This window comes from Macaca fascicularis, chromosome 14 (genome assembly GCF_037993035.2).
Source record: "Macaca fascicularis isolate 582-1 chromosome 14, T2T-MFA8v1.1".
Taxonomy (NCBI): domain Eukaryota; kingdom Metazoa; phylum Chordata; class Mammalia; order Primates; family Cercopithecidae; genus Macaca; species Macaca fascicularis.
Genome location: NC_088388.1, coordinates 76,772,804 through 76,789,156, shown reverse-complemented (window position 1 = coordinate 76,789,156; position 16,353 = coordinate 76,772,804). Strand labels below are relative to the sequence as shown.

At 44.3% G+C, this 16,353-nt stretch overlaps 2 protein-coding genes across 20 annotated transcripts in view; one reads left to right on the top strand and one right to left on the bottom strand.

Moving 5' to 3' along the window:
* Window positions 1-12,178, top strand: part of INTS4 (integrator complex subunit 4) — a 111,044-nt gene extending 98,866 nt beyond the window's left edge. For 11 of the 19 annotated variants that reach the window (XM_074014858.1, XM_074014869.1, XM_015435528.2 and 8 more), the window contains 5 exons: window positions 1,780-1,939; window positions 2,159-2,302; window positions 6,680-6,769; window positions 6,882-7,002; window positions 11,771-12,178. In XM_074014858.1, the coding sequence (XP_073870959.1) occupies window positions 1,780-1,939; window positions 2,159-2,302; window positions 6,680-6,769; window positions 6,882-7,002; window positions 11,771-11,949 (694 nt within the window). In that variant the 3' untranslated portion in view covers window positions 11,950-12,178. The remainder of the gene's footprint in view (window positions 1-1,779; window positions 1,940-2,158; window positions 2,303-6,679; window positions 6,770-6,881; window positions 7,003-11,770) is intronic. The other 8 variants (XM_074014861.1, XM_005579176.3, XM_074014870.1 and 5 more) reach the window with 1 other exon arrangement.
* The window catches only part of AAMDC (adipogenesis associated Mth938 domain containing), a 69,183-nt gene continuing 55,110 nt past the window's right edge, over window positions 2,281-16,353 (bottom strand). Inside the window, exons 5-6 of the mRNA XM_065528772.2 lie at window positions 13,854-13,953; window positions 2,281-2,399 (exon numbers count right to left, since the gene is read on the bottom strand). Of these exons, the coding sequence (XP_065384844.1) occupies window positions 2,281-2,399; window positions 13,854-13,953 (219 nt within the window). The remainder of the gene's footprint in view (window positions 2,400-13,853; window positions 13,954-16,353) is intronic.

Sequence of the window (16,353 nt, the reverse complement as noted above, 5' to 3'; positions counted from 1 at the left end):
CATCTGACCTCATTATTATTTTTTGAGACAGGGTCTCACTCTGTCACCCAGGCTGGCACAGCTCACTGTACCCTTGAACTCCTGGGCTAAAGCTATCATCCCACCTCAGACTTCTGAGTAGCTAGGACTACAGGCATGTGCCACCATGCCCAGATAATTTTTAATGTATTTTTTTAGAGATGGGGTCTTGCTGTGTTGCTCAGGCTGGTCTCAAACTCCTAGTTTCAAGAGATCCTCCTGCCTCTGCCTCCCAAAGTATTGGGATTACAGGTGTAAACCACTGCACCAGGCCCACACTATTCTTACACTTGCATATTTCTCTATAATCTACAAACAATTGTTTTGTAATTCTGTAGGTAAATTTTATTTTGTAGAATACATGTATTTTTTCAGAATTTTATATGGAATGAATCCATTAAAGCACATGCAGTAGTTGAATAGAAAGCTTGATGAAGAAATAGGAGTCGAGGGAATGACCAGACTTTTGGTATGCTGGCAGAATAATACTGGGAGAAGACATAGGATCTTAAAGCACTGATGAAGTCTGTTTCATTTCTTCCACTCATCGTCTCTGCCCTCATGAAGTTTACCAAACCTGAGGTTTTTATGACTCTGTACTTGTCATTTGGATGATGACAGCTTCTTATAGGGCTGAGTTGCAACACTACCTTCACCAGCAGGTAATGCTCTCTAGCAAATTGTACCATCTAGCTTGGCTTTTTAAGATCCTAGTTTGGAGGCTGAGTGTGGTGGCTCACACCTGTAATCCCAGCACTTTGGGAGGCCAAGGTGGGTGGATCATGAGGTCAGGAGTTCGAGACCAGCCTGGCCAATATAGTGAAACCCCGTCTCTACTAAAAAATACAAAAAATTAGCAGGGCATGGTGGTGGGCACCTGTAATCCCAGCTACTCGGGAGGCTGAGGCAGAAGAATTGCTTGAACCTGGGAGGTGGAGGTTCCAGTGAGCCGAGATCATGCCATTGCACACCAGCCCGGGCAACAGTGCGAGACTCCGTCTCAAAAAGAAAAAAAAAAAAAATTCTAGTTTTGAATCTGAAATAAGTTCATGCCTTACTTTTGGCTTTAGATTCTTTAAAGTAGAGAGTCTGTTTTTGCACCATTGGGATGAAAAGATTTTTTGGGAAGATGATAGCTCTGAATCCCCAAAGTTCTTCATCTGTTGTTCTTAATTCATCCTTTGAGTTCCTGCATAGATATCACCTCCTCAGTGAGATATTTTTTGACTGTCCCCTGGCACAAGGCACAAAATTGGATCAGTCCGAGCCAGCAGTGACGTACTTAACTTTTCTGAGCCTCAATGTGGCATCATCCCCTCTGAGTCTCAGTGTTTCTGCCACTTGAATGCAAGCTCCATTGAAGCAATCATTTTGTTCTCTTTTGTTCACTGTGTTTCCAGAACCTGAAATAGTGCTTGGCGCTTCGTAGGTCTTAAAAATGTATTTGTTAAAATAATTAATGAATCTATAATATGAAAATAAAAATTCTAATGATGCATAGGATTGCTGGGACTTAAATAAGATCATGTAAAACACTTAAGAGTATTCCTGGCACATAATGGTTATCAGTAAACAGAGGCCTTTCTGATGATCATGAGTGAGGCATGTTTGTATAGGTACCAGTCTATCTTGGTCATAAACTGCAAGGTCCTCTCACTTCATCATTCTTCCTGCTTCAGGGTTTGGTAGGTGTCTGGGGCCCAACCTGTGGTGAATGAGTACACAGTTGAATGAGTCAGTTGCTTCTGTTTGTTCCTCTAGGTATTTCATCGCTGATTTGCCCCACTTGCAGGACAGCTTTGTGGACAAACTCCTTGACCTTATGCCCCGACTCATGACATCTAAACCTGCAGAAGTGGTCAAAATTCTACAGACCATGCTGCGACAGAGTGCCTTCCTGCATCTCCCACTTCCAGAGCAGGTCAGGGTCTATTTGGCCCTTATAGGCCAAATCTGTCCAGACGGACAAAAATCTTTACCTTGGTGATCTTCTTTGACCAATGGAACAGCTGGGCTAGGCTCTTCCTCTGAGTGGCTCCCACGTGCCCACTCATTAGATAAGGAGACAGAAAAAAGATTGTGTTTTCTTATCCAGGAATGACCTGGCTTTAGAATCACAGTATTTTCTTCTTGCTTACAGATCCACAAAGCCTCAGCCACCATCATCGAGCCAGCGGGCGAGTCAGACAACCCTTTGCGGTTTACCTCCGGGTTGGTGGTGGCTCTGGATGTTGATGCAACCCTGGAGCATGTGCAGGATCCTCAGAACACTGTTAAGGTCCAGGTCTGTCGAGTGTGGGTCCTCATGGAGCTTCTAGACTGACCTTGTGTTGAAGTATTTAATGTTAGTACCCCAGTAGTCTCTACCTGAGGGACAGAAACTGGAACAGGAGAAGAAATGAGCCTCCATGGGAAAGAACCTAGGCTTGAATCTCAACCACTGCTGAGTGTGGTTTGGAGCAAGTTACTTTAAACTCTGAGTCTGAGATTCTACAACTAACAAACAGGAGGAGTTGACATAAAGAGATAATGTATTTAAAGCCCCCAGGACCCAGTAAGGGTTCACTGAATGATAAGACCTTTTCTAATCTTGTAATGTGACGTTAAGATTTGGTCTTTTGTTACAGAAAACTGTAATAAACAAGTTCCTTTCAGGCTGTGAGTCAGTGAGCTGGCAGGTAAAATTTATGGATGGGAAAAGGCGATGACTAGGAAATATTCTTTTCCAAGTTACATAGATGTAATAGATACACGTGAGAAATGTAGTAGAGACACTAATCAATTCAGACAGTGCAGTTAAGCCTCACAATGAAGTGGTAGTACTTCATTCATCCATCTGTCCGCTCATTCATCCTTCCTTCCATCCATCTGTGCAATTGTGTTTACTCTATTGCAAGTGCTAAGTGCTGTGGTTGCCAAGGTAAATATGTCACAGTTCTTGCTTTCGGGGTGTGCAGTTTCAGTGAGAGATATACAGATGGGCAGGCAATTAGAAAACAGGGTTTGGTGAGCAGACATGCACAGGATGGGTCATCTCCTAGACTGCCTCCTAAAAAACCCCTTTCAAAGCACCTCTACCACATGCAGGGCTAAACCTTTTAGAGTACTCAATTTGGAGTGTGGTGGAAGCTCAGGAAAGGAAAGGAGAAGGGCACAAGGGATATGGGAGAAGGGCTGAAGGGATATGAGTCAAAGCAGGGATGCAAGCACTGGCAGGAAGTACAATAAGGGGACAGAAAAATAGGCTGAAACAGGCAGAGAAGGCTTCCTGGAGGAGGTAAGGATGAATCAGACCTTGAAGATGATGCTTTTTTGGCTATGGTGACAATAGAGGAACGGGCCTTCTGGCTTCCAAGCAGGAATTATTATAAATTATGAGACCTGCAGAGAACTAGTTCTGAGCTAGCTGTGAAGTTGTATTGCATATTGCAGTGTCTTTTTGTTTTTGTTTTTTTTGGGGTGTGTGTTTTTTTCCCCACATTAATGGTTGTCCGGTTGTCCACCTTCACTGCACTGTAGGATTACTCAGAAAGCATTAAGAAGAACAGATGAGACCAGGCGCGGTGGCTCAAGCCTGTAATCCCAGCACTTTGGGAGGCCGAGACGGGTGGATCACGAGGTCAGGAGATCGAGACCATGCTGGCTAACAGGGTGAAACCCCGTCTCTACTAAAAAATACAAAAAACTAGCCGGGCGAGGTGGCGGTCACCTGTAGTCCCAGCTACTCGGGAGGCTGAGGCAGGAGAATGGCGTAAACCCGGGAGGCGGAGCTTGCAGTGAGCTGAGATCCGGCCACTGCACTCCAGCCTGGGCGGCAGAGCCAGACTCTGTCTCAAAAAAAAAAAAAAAAAAAAAGAAGAAGAACAGATGAATAGGTGTCAGCCTACATTAACTAAATCAAAATCCTGAGAATAGGGCCCATGGACACTAGTGTTTAAGAGTTCATGGATGATTCTAATATGTAGTCCGTGATACCAGCAGAACTACTGTTTTACATTGTCCCTGAAAATAACTTCACTGATCAACTGAGCATGAAGGAGATTGTAGGCAGGTTATTTAAGGGTCATCTCCTAGACTGTCTCCTAAAAAAACCCCTTCAAAGCACATCTACCACATGCAAGGCTAAACCTTTTAGATACCTTATAGGTAGAGGGATGGGAAACTCACTGCCCCATCATGGGCCAGTTCCAGTGGTTCGAAAGTGCCATCCAGTCCAGTCACCACACCCTGAATCATCCCTCTGTTCTGGGCACTACTTCAGGTGCTTGATAAAGATATAGCAATAAACATGCCTCAGAGATGACACTGAGATTACATTCCCCATTAAAATACTGTAGATCTGTTCTTTAAAGCAGACCCTGCAGAACTCCATTCATTAACACTTTTGTAAGCCTAATCTAGGTTACTGTATTCTACCTGATGATCATTCATACTGGCCATTTCCTTCCTCTGACCTATTTGGGCCATAGGTTTCTAAGCTCCACTTTTGGAGTAGACAAATGAAAGAAGGCTTCCAGCAACCATTTCACAGAGCAGTCAAGGCCTTTCACCAAGGACAGTTTTGCTGAGAATGCTGGGAATTTTTTTTTTTTTTTTGAGATAAGGTCTCTGTCTGTTGCCTGGGCTGGAGTGCAGTGGCATGGTCACCTCAAACTCCTGTGTCCAAGGGATCCTCCTGCCTCAGCCTCCTCAGTAGCTGGAACTAGAGATACACACCATCACACCTGGCTAATTTTAATTTTTTGTGTGTGGAGATTGGGGGGGTCTTACTTTTTTGCCCAGTCTGGTCTTAAACTCCTGTCTTCCAGCAATCCTTCCGCTTCTGCCCCCCAAAGTGCTGGGATTATAGGCATGAGCCACCATGCCCACTGAACACAAAAATTGTGGCCCCTGTTCATTTGTTTTTCCCAATATCATTGCTATTTCAGCCCTCCTCTGCCCTTCTTTTTCTTTCTTTTTCTCTCTTTTTTTTTTTTTTTTTTGAGACAGAATCTCACTCTGTCACGCAGGCTGGAGTGCAGTGGCAGTGATCTCAGCTCACTGCAACCTCCGCCTCCCAGGTCCAAGTGATTCCCCTGCTTCAGCATCCCAAGTAGCTGGGACTATAGGCACATGCTACCACATCCAGCTAATTTTTGTATTTTTAATTAGAGAAGGGGTTTCATCATGTTGACCAGACTGGTCTTGAACTCCTGGCCTCAAGTAATCCACCTGGCTCAGCCTCCCAAAGTGCTGGGATTACAGGCGTGAGCCACTGTGCCCGGCCCTCCCCTTCATTTTCTTAAAAAAAAAAAAAAAAAAAAAGAAGCCCAAGCACTTGTCTTTAAAGATAATAAGGATCAGGAAACTGAGACACCTGCATCTTTCTTCTATAGTAGGTTTGGGAGCTTGGAACCTAGAACTAGAGTGGGGAGTAGCAGCTTTAAGAAATAAGGGTAGGCCAGGCATGGTGGCTCACACCTGTAATCCCAGCACTTTGGGAGGCTGAAGTAGGAGGATCACCTGAGGTCAGGAGTTCGAGACCAACCTGGCCAACATGGTGAAAACCCATCTCTACTAAAGATACAAAATTAGCCAGGCATGATGGCGGGTGCCTGTAATCCCAGCTACTTGAGAGGCTGAGGCAGGAGAATCACTTGAACCCGGAGGCAGAGGTTGCAGTGAGCTGAGATCGCGCCACTGCACTTCAGCTTGGGTGACAGAGTGAGACTGTCTCAAGAAAAGAAAAAAGAAAAAGAAATAAGGGTAGGCCCGGCACAGTTGCTCACGCCAGTAATTCTAACACTTTGGGAGTCTGAGGCAGGAGGATCACTTGAGGTCAGGAGTTGGAGACCAGCCTGGGCAACATAGCAAACTTTTTTCTCTACAAAAAAGTTTAAAAAGAAAATTACCTGGTGTTGTGGCATGTGCCTGCAATCCCCACTCCTCAGGAGGCTGAGGCAGGAAGATCACTTGCACCCAGGAGTTTGAGGCTTCCATGAGTTATGATCGTGCCATCGCACTCCAGCCTGGGTGACAGAGTAAGACCCTGTCTTTAAAAAAAAAAAAAAAAGAAAGAAAGAAAAGTGTAGAATCAGGGGGAGGCCCCATCACCTGAGGAGAGATGAAGGATTATATGGCAAGTGGGTGAGACATGTCTTCCACAGTTTCAACATTGACCACAGTTTCAACATTGGAAGACCTGTGTGGTTCCCTAGTCTGCCTTCATAAGCATATTTACATAGAGCAAGTCCTGGTCCTAGGATAAGCTTCATTTGTTCCTGTAGTTCCTTTGTACGCTGCAGTGTAGTAGGCTGTCTACACAGGGAGCTGGGAGGTCCCCCAGGATGCTGAGGAAAGAACTCTGTCGCAGTTCGTGAGACTTAAAGAATTGGCCAATGATTTGAGTGGGCCCTTCATTGAGCCGTGTCTTTGTAGAAAGAGAGATAAATGACTTCCTAGCTGCTTGAAATTTAGTGGAGAGAATGCAGTTATAAAATAACTCCAAATACTGGTGGTTGGTGATGGATCCTGGGCCATGGTGTGATTCAGAGCCAGGGAGGGAGTGCTCTTCTGGTGAAGGTGCCTGAGAACACTTTTCATAATCAGAATTAATGTTCTTACCTGTCCTTGCACTTAATAGCGACACTCTGTTCATATTACTTATTCACCATGAATTCAGGAAATGTTTACTGGACACTGCTTCATGCTGGATCAGAGGAATAGAGATGTCTACAGTGTTGACCTCCCCTCAAGGCCCCGTCTTAGGAAAGTTGGTGTCATCTTTCTTCTTGTGCTTTGAGGTTCACAACAGATGTCATCATCCATTTTGTTAAATGCTCCTCTCGCTTCTGCCTCTTTTTCTCATTTCTGTCACCCTTTAGGTCTTATATCCAGATGGCCAGGCTCAGATGATTCACCCCAAGCCTGCAGACTTCCGGAATCCTGGCCCAGGGCGGCACCGGCTTATCACTCAGGTTTACCTCTCCCACACTGCTTGGACAGGTAAGGAGTCAGGGCCAGGGTGGGCAGGAAAATATACTGCTGGAGATCACACCTACCCTTAAGCGTTTGGTTTTTAAAATTTGAAAAAAAAAATGTGGATGAATCAGGCCTTCTAAGAATTGAACTTGATTCATTAATGAGTTTATAAGCCAAACTGGGTATATTTGGGCTAATTTGCTACAGTGCTTTGATTGCATGAGAGATATGATTCTGTTAGAAGATAGACAGGCGATTATGATAGAATGGAGTTTCATGGAAAGGGCCCTGGTCTGGACACCAGGAGACTATATTCTTATCCTAACTCTGCCACCGACTTGCTTGGTCACCTTGGACAAGTCTCTCCCTTTCTGAGTCTTTTTCCTCATCTTCCAAATGACAATAATAATTCTCAATCTACAAATTAGTTGTGAGGATTTTTAAAAATTTTTTTCATTCTCCAACTTCTATGTCTGAATTTTGAGGATTTTTAATCCATAAGAATAAAATGGGAGAATACAAGTACAAAGGAGATTACATTTCAAGCCAGTAAGGCTGCTTTAAAAAACTTAAGACCTCAGTCTGCAGAACCTAGAATAGGGGGCAGAATTGACCTCAGTGGTGTTTCCCAAATAATTGGAGATGATTCAGGAGCACTATCACTGGAGGTGTTTAATGCCACTAAATTTGGTTTATTTTAGAGATAGGGAATGCCTTTGGAATTTTCTTTCACTCTGTGTTTTTAAATACATAATTATAAGGCTATTATTATTATTATTTTGAGACAGAGTCTTGCTCTTGCCCAGGCTGGAGTAGTGTGATCTCGGCTCACTGTAACCTCTGCCTCCTGGGTTCAGGCGATTCTCCTGTCTCAGCCTCCCGAGTAGCTGGGATTACAGGTGTGCATCACTACACCTGGCTAATTTTTTTGTATTTTAGTAGAGACAAGGTTTCGTCATGTTGGCCAAGCTAGTCTCGAACTCCTGACCTCAGGTGATCCACCCGCCTTGGCCTCCCAAAGTAGTGGGATTACAGGCATGAGCCACTGCGCCGGGCCTTTATTAATGGTTTCCCTCTGTCAGGGTGTTAGATGGGTAGTGATGACTTTATAAAGCTGTTGGATGTCAGGGCAGTCCCTTTGAGGTTCTGGTGGCGGTAGGCCTGGTGTAGTTGAGGGAGCATCCAGTGGTTCTGCTGCCCAGGATGTGCTTCCCTGAGCATTCCTCATTCCATAATCTGGCTGCCTGGAATGTTTTTGCACTATTTGCCAAACCACTGGCCCCACAGGAAAGTAGATTCCTTATTCTAATACCTTCTGATGAAGGGATCCTGGATATGGGGAAGGAAATGCTGTGGGAGCATTTTGGGAGGGACAAGGCTCAGGAAAGCATATTACAGTATGCCATAGCTCAAAAGATCGTGGAAGGTCTTGAGAGGGTAGTTACTTGTCCCTGGTCACACAGCAAGTCATTGCCAAGGCCAGAGTTAGAACTCAGCTGATCTGCCCCCAAGCTCAAGGTTCTTTCTCCTAGGCCCCATTTGCTCTTAAGGTATCCTAGTTCATTGCAGACTTCCTTGTTTGTTAATGCCAGGTGATCCTGAGCCTGAATAATTTTAACTTATATAAGATCACAGCCAGGCATGGTGGCTTGTACCTATAATCTTTGGGAGGCTGAGGTGGGAGGATTGCTTGAGCCCAAGAGTTTGAGACCAGCATGGGCAATATAAGGCAACCCTATCTCTACAATATATATAAAAAAGTTAACTGGGCATGGTGGCATGTGCCTGTAGTCCTAGCTACTCAGGAGGCTGAGGTAGGAGGATTGCTTGAGTCTGGGGGCGTCAAGGCTGCAGGGAGCCCTGATCGTGCCACTACAATCTAGCCTGGCTAACAGCAAGACCCTGACTAAAAAAAAAAAAAAAAAAAACCATCAGAAACAAGAAAACAAGATCACCTCCTCTAAGTGGTTGCTACCCAGTCACTATTACAAATTCCTGTTTTAATTCTTTATATATTATAGCGTGTACTGGTGTCAGATGTGTTTTCACATTTAATTATTTACTGACTTTCCCATTAGGATGTAGGCTCCTGTAGAGCAGGGAACTTGCTTGTCTTTGCCTCTGTATCTCCAGTGTTTTAGTAGCATATGTCTCTAGTGCCTGACGTAGTAGGCACTCAACAAATAATGAAAATTGAATACAAGGTTTTAAATGTGCAATAAAAATTCATTTAATCTTTAGACCAACTCTGCAGTGGGAATTGGTATTCTCTGGTTCATTTTACAGATACATAAATGGAGGCCTACATAGCTGATCAGTGATAGTGCTAAAGCTGGCAGTCACCCTTCCCAGCCCTCACTGTGCTATGTCCCTTCCGGTTTGGGGCACTGAATTGAAATATGTCTCATTGTAAATGAGCTTGCACTTTCTCCTAATCTAGGTGGTGGGGCCTGGAGTTTTTAGGGAGCTCCTTCAATCCCTCAGTAGCTCCCCACCAGGGAGGGGCCTCTCCTCTGGGAGGCAGGATGCTGCCATGTAGGAAACTGAGTCACAGACCATGTTTCAAATTCTGCCTCCTTTGCTGTGTGATCCTGAGAAAGTTATTTTACCTCCCCGTCTCATTAAGATGAGAATAAGAATATAAACCTCCTAGGAGATATATTCTTCCAGTCATGACGCATAAGTTGCCTGAGTTGTCCTAGATGATCTTGTCTCTTTCTCCCTAGTTCCCCTCCCTCTTGTTTTCTTTCTTCTCTGCTTTACTCCTATGGCATTGCCTTGAATTGCCATTCTTATCAAATGTTGGTAAGGGAATGCAAAGTGACCCTGTAGGGCTGAGTCCTACATCAACTCCCTCTGATCTTAGCAGGATTTATTTGTTTTTTTTTGTTGTTATTGTTGTTTGTTTTTGAGACAGGGTCTCCCTCTGTCGCCCAGGCTGGAGTGCAGTGGTGTGATCATCTCGGGCTCAAGTGGTCCTCCCACCTCAGTCCCCCTAGTAACTTGAGACTATACGCCCGGCTAACTTATTTTTATTTTTTTGTAGAGACGGGGTCTCACTATGTTGCCCAGGCTAGTCTCAAACTCCTGGGATTAACTGATTCTCCTGCCTTGGCCTCCCAAAGTGCTGGGATTATAGGCTTGAGCCTTATCCAGCTTTTACCAGGATTTGGCTTCTTGAAAGTGCTATGCCAACTGGGGCTTTGGTTGTGGTCTGCCACCTGGGATGGAATGGGAGGGTGTGGCAGGAAAGCAGATACAGGTACCTATCTTGATTCCATCCTGAGTGGGAGATTCATCTGGAGTCTGGTATCAGAGAACAGTGTTAGTTTCATGACAGTTACACTCGTGGCTGCTGCATGACCCTCATGTTGTCATGTGAGTGTGTGCTTACCACATGGCTGGTACTTGCTGATGCTGAGGCTGCACTTAGATCTCATGCTGAAATCTGAGGTGCACTGGATTGCTCTGGCCTTGGGCTGACTGCAAACCTTTCCCTTCCTGGAGGACAGCAATCCAGTCTCTACTCTGATCATAGAGAGAAGTTTGGATGTAACCAGGAAGAGGTCTGGGGAGGCATTGAGAAGTCCTGGAGAGTCTGCCCTTGTTAATTTAGATCCATCTAGCCTTCATTCATACCCTCTGAACTTCTTAGCCTTGGGATCATTTTCAGCACTTGCACTTTTTACTCTGGTTGTACCAAATTAAGGAGACATTCCAAGTTCAAGCCGTTTCTGGCCTTTGCACTTGCCCTTTCATTTTTCTGAAATTCTCTCCCTCTTCTTTATAGAAGCATGTGGTTAATAGAATGATTAACTGCTTCAGTTTACGAACTGGGCTCGAATTCTTACCCAGTTGTGCATTTGGGGAGTCTCTGAGAACCTATCTGGTTCTTGGAACTTCTGCCAAGATTTTGACAGTCTTTCTTTCATAATGTAGCAGGATAAGAACTCTTGGGGTTATATGCTTGGCACAGAATGGATATTCTATTCCAAAGCCTTCCTGCACTGCCTTCCTCAGTACTTCTTGCAGGCTTGGTTACAGCATGTATTGTACTCCATTGCAACTATCTGTTTCCTCAACCAAACAGCCAGCAACTTGAGGGGAGTTCTTATTTATTCTTGCTAGGACCTGCCACATAGAGACACTAGATGATTATATTGTAAGATAATGTAATGAGAGAATGAAATGTTTTCAGACATTTTAGGTCCCTGAAACATGTTCCTGTTCATTGGCCAGAAATTTTTGGCCAACCATTTCCTATTCAAAGGCTTCCTCTCCACTAATAAAGTAGTCTGTGGTACAGGCAGCCCTGAGGCTTGAGATGGAACTGCGCAGGAAGAGCCCAGCTGGGTATGAGAATAAGCCACATGCACCTTCTGACCCTCTGTTCTGAGGCTGGAAGTCTTGAAATGCTGAGAGGTTCTCAGAAACTGCCCAAATCCACACCTGCGTACGAATTTTAGCCCAGTTCATAAAGCAGATCATGAAGCAATTAATCTTTCTGAAAGGGTTTTTAGCTTGCTCTCCAGTTGTCTCAGCAGCTTTGGCTCTGTGCCACAGTGAGCCCGAGGGGAAGGTGATGGAGTAGCATCACATCTGCAGGCTTATTGTCAGCCTACCAGGATTTCACCTGGGAAGTGTTTTGTTTGGTGAGGGTAAGGGGAGGGATGCGGACGGATGAAGAAATTTCTTCCTACTGCTTCCATTTTGATATTTCTTTAACTTCACATTTCATCCTCATTCCTAGCAGGTGCCTAGTTATAGACGATTTCTTTTATCTTTTTTTCAGAGGCATGCCAGGTGGAAGTGAGGCTGCTGCTGGCCTACAACTCCAGCGCTCGCATTCCAAAATGCCCCTGGATGGAGGGTGGTGAGGTGTCACCACAGGTGGAAACCAGCATCGAGGGCACCATTCCCTTCAGCAAGCCTGTAAAAGTTTATATAATGCCCAAACCTGCACGGCGCTGAGGCAAAAACAGTCTTTCCAACCATGGCCTAGAGGGTCCTTCTTAGGTGTCAGAATGAGCCAAGCCTGAAGCACTTCACCTGGAATTGATATGTAGGCTTAAGGAGTATGTGACCCTTACAGTCTCATCTGGTATCAAACACAGGATAAATTGTTTCTTCATTAAAAAATAAAAAACCTTCAAGTCTACTTCCCCTCCCTATCTCCACAATAAAGTTGAGAAAACACCAAGCTGTTCTAGTTCCTGATCTGTAAAGAAATGTGTGGCTATAGCTTCAGCTTTTATACTGCATGCTTACATGCTATTCCTCAGGTGTGAAACACAAAGGTCCAGCTACCTCCTGATAACTGGTTATTTGAGCTGTAGTCTTATTTCTTAAAGTGACGGTGTGTTTGTCAGGGCAACTCCAAGGCCGCTTTAACAACTGTACTTTTTTACCATTGACAGTTGCTGAAGGACCTTAAACATGCGTTATCTTGCTAGGAAGTCTCTTCCCTAACACAGGCAGTAGCTGGGCCAAGGACTGAATAGCTGGAGAATGAATCATTTTCATCTTTGAGGAAAATTCTTTTTTTTTTTTTTTTTTGAGATGGAGTCTTGCTGTGTCGCTCAGGCTGGAGTGCAGTGGTGTGATCTTGGCTCATGGCAACCTCTGCCTCCCAGGTTCATGCCATTCTCCTGCCTCAGCCTCCTGAGTAGCCGGGACCACAGGCGCCTGCCATCACGCCTGGCTAATTTTTTGTATTTTTAGTAGAGACAGGGTTTCACCGTGTTAGCCAGGATGGTCTCGATCTCCTGACCTAGTGATCTGCCCACCTCGGTCTCCCAAAGTGCTGGGATTACAGGCGTGAGCCACTGTGCCTGGCTTTGAGGGAAATTCTTGATCTTGCCTGCCATTATTCTTAGGACCTCTATGGCTTTAAATAAATAATATAGAAGAGCTATATTTTAGAAAAGAAATCAGGATTATGGGAAATAGGGAACCAGTGCAAGAAATAAAGTCATTTACTGCAGCATCTCTCATGAGTTGATGCTGCATGTGAGTTAAAGTTTTAGGTGTGAGGCTGGGGGCTGTGGCTCATGTCTATAATCCCAGCACTTTGGGATTATGGGAGGCAGGAGGATTACTTGAGCCCAGGAGTTCAAGACCAGCCTGGGCAACACAGCAAGACCCCATCTCTGTTTTTTAAAAAAACAACCTTGCAGGTGTGATACAATAACAGTCAGTGCTCCAGAGAGGTTACCCTTTGGTACCGCCTGTGCTATGTACTTCACCTGTCATTTAATCTTCACAATAGCCAAATGAGGCTCAGAGACTTAAGTCACTGGTGGGACAACTATACAGTAAGTAATAAAGCCTGTATTCATTCAAACCTGAGAAGATCCCAAAGGTCTACGCTATATCACCTCAGGGGAAGTATATGGGAAAAAGCTCTTTCTGCCTCTGTTTCCTCATCTGTGAAACAGAGATAATTGGACCTCAATGGTGGTTGAATAGGACGGATTAAATAACGATTGGTAGAATCTGAACCTGCAGCCAGTCTTGATTGTATTTGCCACTTGGCAAGCTTATAAAAATAATAGCAAGATAATACAATTACTCAGAGGTGGAGCTGGAATTTAAATTCAAGCATGTTTTAACTTTTGGTTTAAGGTACTTTGGTGTACCTGGCAGTTTTGTAAGCTCTTTAATTAATTAACTCTCTAGGTACTATTGTCTTCATTTTATAAACAAGGCAGCTGAAGTGAGAGAAATAAGTAACCTGTCCTAGGTCATACAATTAATCAATGACAGATCCGGCAGTCTATTTCTAGGCCGTCTATTTCCACGAGGTCATGAGTGCTAAAGAGGGACTAGGGGAAGAATGACTAACTCCAGGGAGCTGACTTTTCTAGTGTGCTTACCTGTTTTGCATCTCTCAAGGATGTGCCATGAAGCTGTAGCCAGGTGGAATTCTACCACAGCCCCGACATGAACATCTGATGGCATTTGCTGGGTTGGAGCCTAGACAAAAACATGAAGAACCATGGCTGCTGCCTGAGCCCATCGTGCTGTAATTATAGAAAGCCTAAGGGAAGAATATGCTGGATATTTTTCAGATAAGTACCCCTTTTATAAAAAATCCTCCAAGTTAGCCCTCATTTTCCATGTAAGGAAACAGAGGCTTTGAGATAGTGTCTGTCTAAGAGACAAAGCCAGGACTTGATCCTGTCTTCAAAATGTAAAATGTAGTACTTTTTCCATTAAAGGTAGACAAGCACTAAGGGATAGGTTTTGGCTTAGTATCAGAATACATTTTTAAAAGCTGTATAAGAATTGAACGGGCTGCACTAGGGGATATGGAATTCTCCAGGCTAGATGAGTTTGAGCAAAGGTTGAACAAGCTCCTGAAAAATGTGTTGCTAAGGAATTCTAGTATCATATCGGGGTTGGACTCAACTTTTTAAATTGCTTTTACCCTGAATGTTCACTTTCTGGGGAATATGAGAATTTTAGGTTTTCTCTGGTTCTGTACTTTTCCACTGAAGTGAAAAAATAAAAAGACCTTTTTATAAAGGCTTGGAAGGGGGCATAAAGAGCATTCCAGTGTGGCACCTTCATTTGCAAATGAATACGCAGGCCCAGAGAGACTGAGTTAGTGGTGAAGCTAAGGCTAGAACTCAGGCCTCCTGTTTCTTCCCCAGATGACTTGCATCACAGGGGTCTGTTCTTAGTGAGTGGTCTAGCATGAACCCAGCAGTCAGAGCCAGAAACCTGTTTGTCACATTGGATTCCTTCCTCATCCCTCATACAGAAGTAGCCATCAAGTCCTTTAGATTCCTCTTCCTTCATGTTTCTTAGTCCTCTTCTTATACTGTTTCTATATTGATGGAGCCACCATCAGCCCTCCTAAAGTGATGAGCTCATCTGACCAGATTAGGCCCTTTCAGTGGATCACTACTCATCCCAGGAAAAAGTCAAAACTCCTATCTTGAAGGCTCTTCATGCCTCTGCTTCATCTCCAGCCTCATACTCCCTGTCCCAAACTGTCTCTGTACTACTCCAGCTGAACAGAATTACCTGTAGTGTTCTCTCACCTCTAGGCCTTTGGACCTGCTGAGCCTGGGAATGTGCTCCTCAGACTGTCTCCTATGGCTCCTTTCCTTCCATTCTTCATGACTGGGCCTTGTTCTAGGACATATCTGTGTCTCTTATGGGCTTGGAACATTTCCTCTATGTTCCCACAGCCTCCTATACGATATTCTTCACACATAGTATAGTATTTATTAATACTGCATTGCAGGTTCACAAATGCAAACCCCTTAAGAAAGGTAGGCAGGAAAAGTAAAGGAATAAAGTGGTCTAGAATATAACAGCAATTGAAGAATCAGAGAGCACATTCTCTGTTGGAGAAGGCAATCAGAGAAGCACATTCTCTATTCCATTCCACTCAAGTTATTTTCATTTATAAATGTGGGCCTAGTGGTGTCAGTTCTTCCCATTCTTCCAAAACAGCCAGAAATCTTCATTTTCATGAAAGTTAAAAAACCTTGGTAACTACAGTAAATGTTAAAATTACTGAGACAAACAAAACATGTCTCCAGGTAGATTTTTGCCAATTTGCAACTTCTACATCCTCACTGTATGTTTACATGTTTTATTTCTTCCAACTGATCTGTACCTGGACCGTAAGAATGTCTGTGCTGTATCCCCAGCACAACTCGTGGCACATACCCGGCAAGGAAAGAATGATTCCATGAATCCAGAGCAACGGTAGCGGTACCATGGCATGCTGCAAAAAAAGATTCAAGTTTCTGAAAGGATTTTATATTTGCTTTGAGATGATTGAACTCAGCATACACAATTATGGAGAAGAAAGGTACACACCTAGCCGTGGCCAACTTCTTGTCTTTTTTTTTTTTTTGAGACGGAGTCTTGCTCTGTTGCCCAGGCTGGAGTGCAGTCGCACGATCTCAGCTCACAGCAGGCTCTGCCTCCCTGGTTCCAGCGATTCTCCTGCCTCAGCCTCCCGAGTAGACTAGCTGGGATTACAGGCACGTGCCATCATGCCCAGCTAATTTTTGTATTTTTAGTAGAGATGGGATTTCACCATGTTGGCCAGGCTGGTCTCAAACTGCTGACCTCAGGTGATCCGCCCACCTCGGCCTCCCAAAGTGCTGGGATTACAGGCGTGAGCCACCACACCCAGCCAACTTCTTGTCTTAACCACTCAGGTTAGAAGAAATTACCTGTGGGCAGCTTGAGGGCTGTGCTAACTACAAACTAACTAAGATGCTTTAACGATTAAGACACAGTACTAAGTATAGTTATGTGAAGAAACAGCTTCTCTTCAAGCTCTACATATTTCCTTCATTGACCATGTGCACCAGGTTCAAAAGTAGGGGCTATGTATTAGCAGGTTTT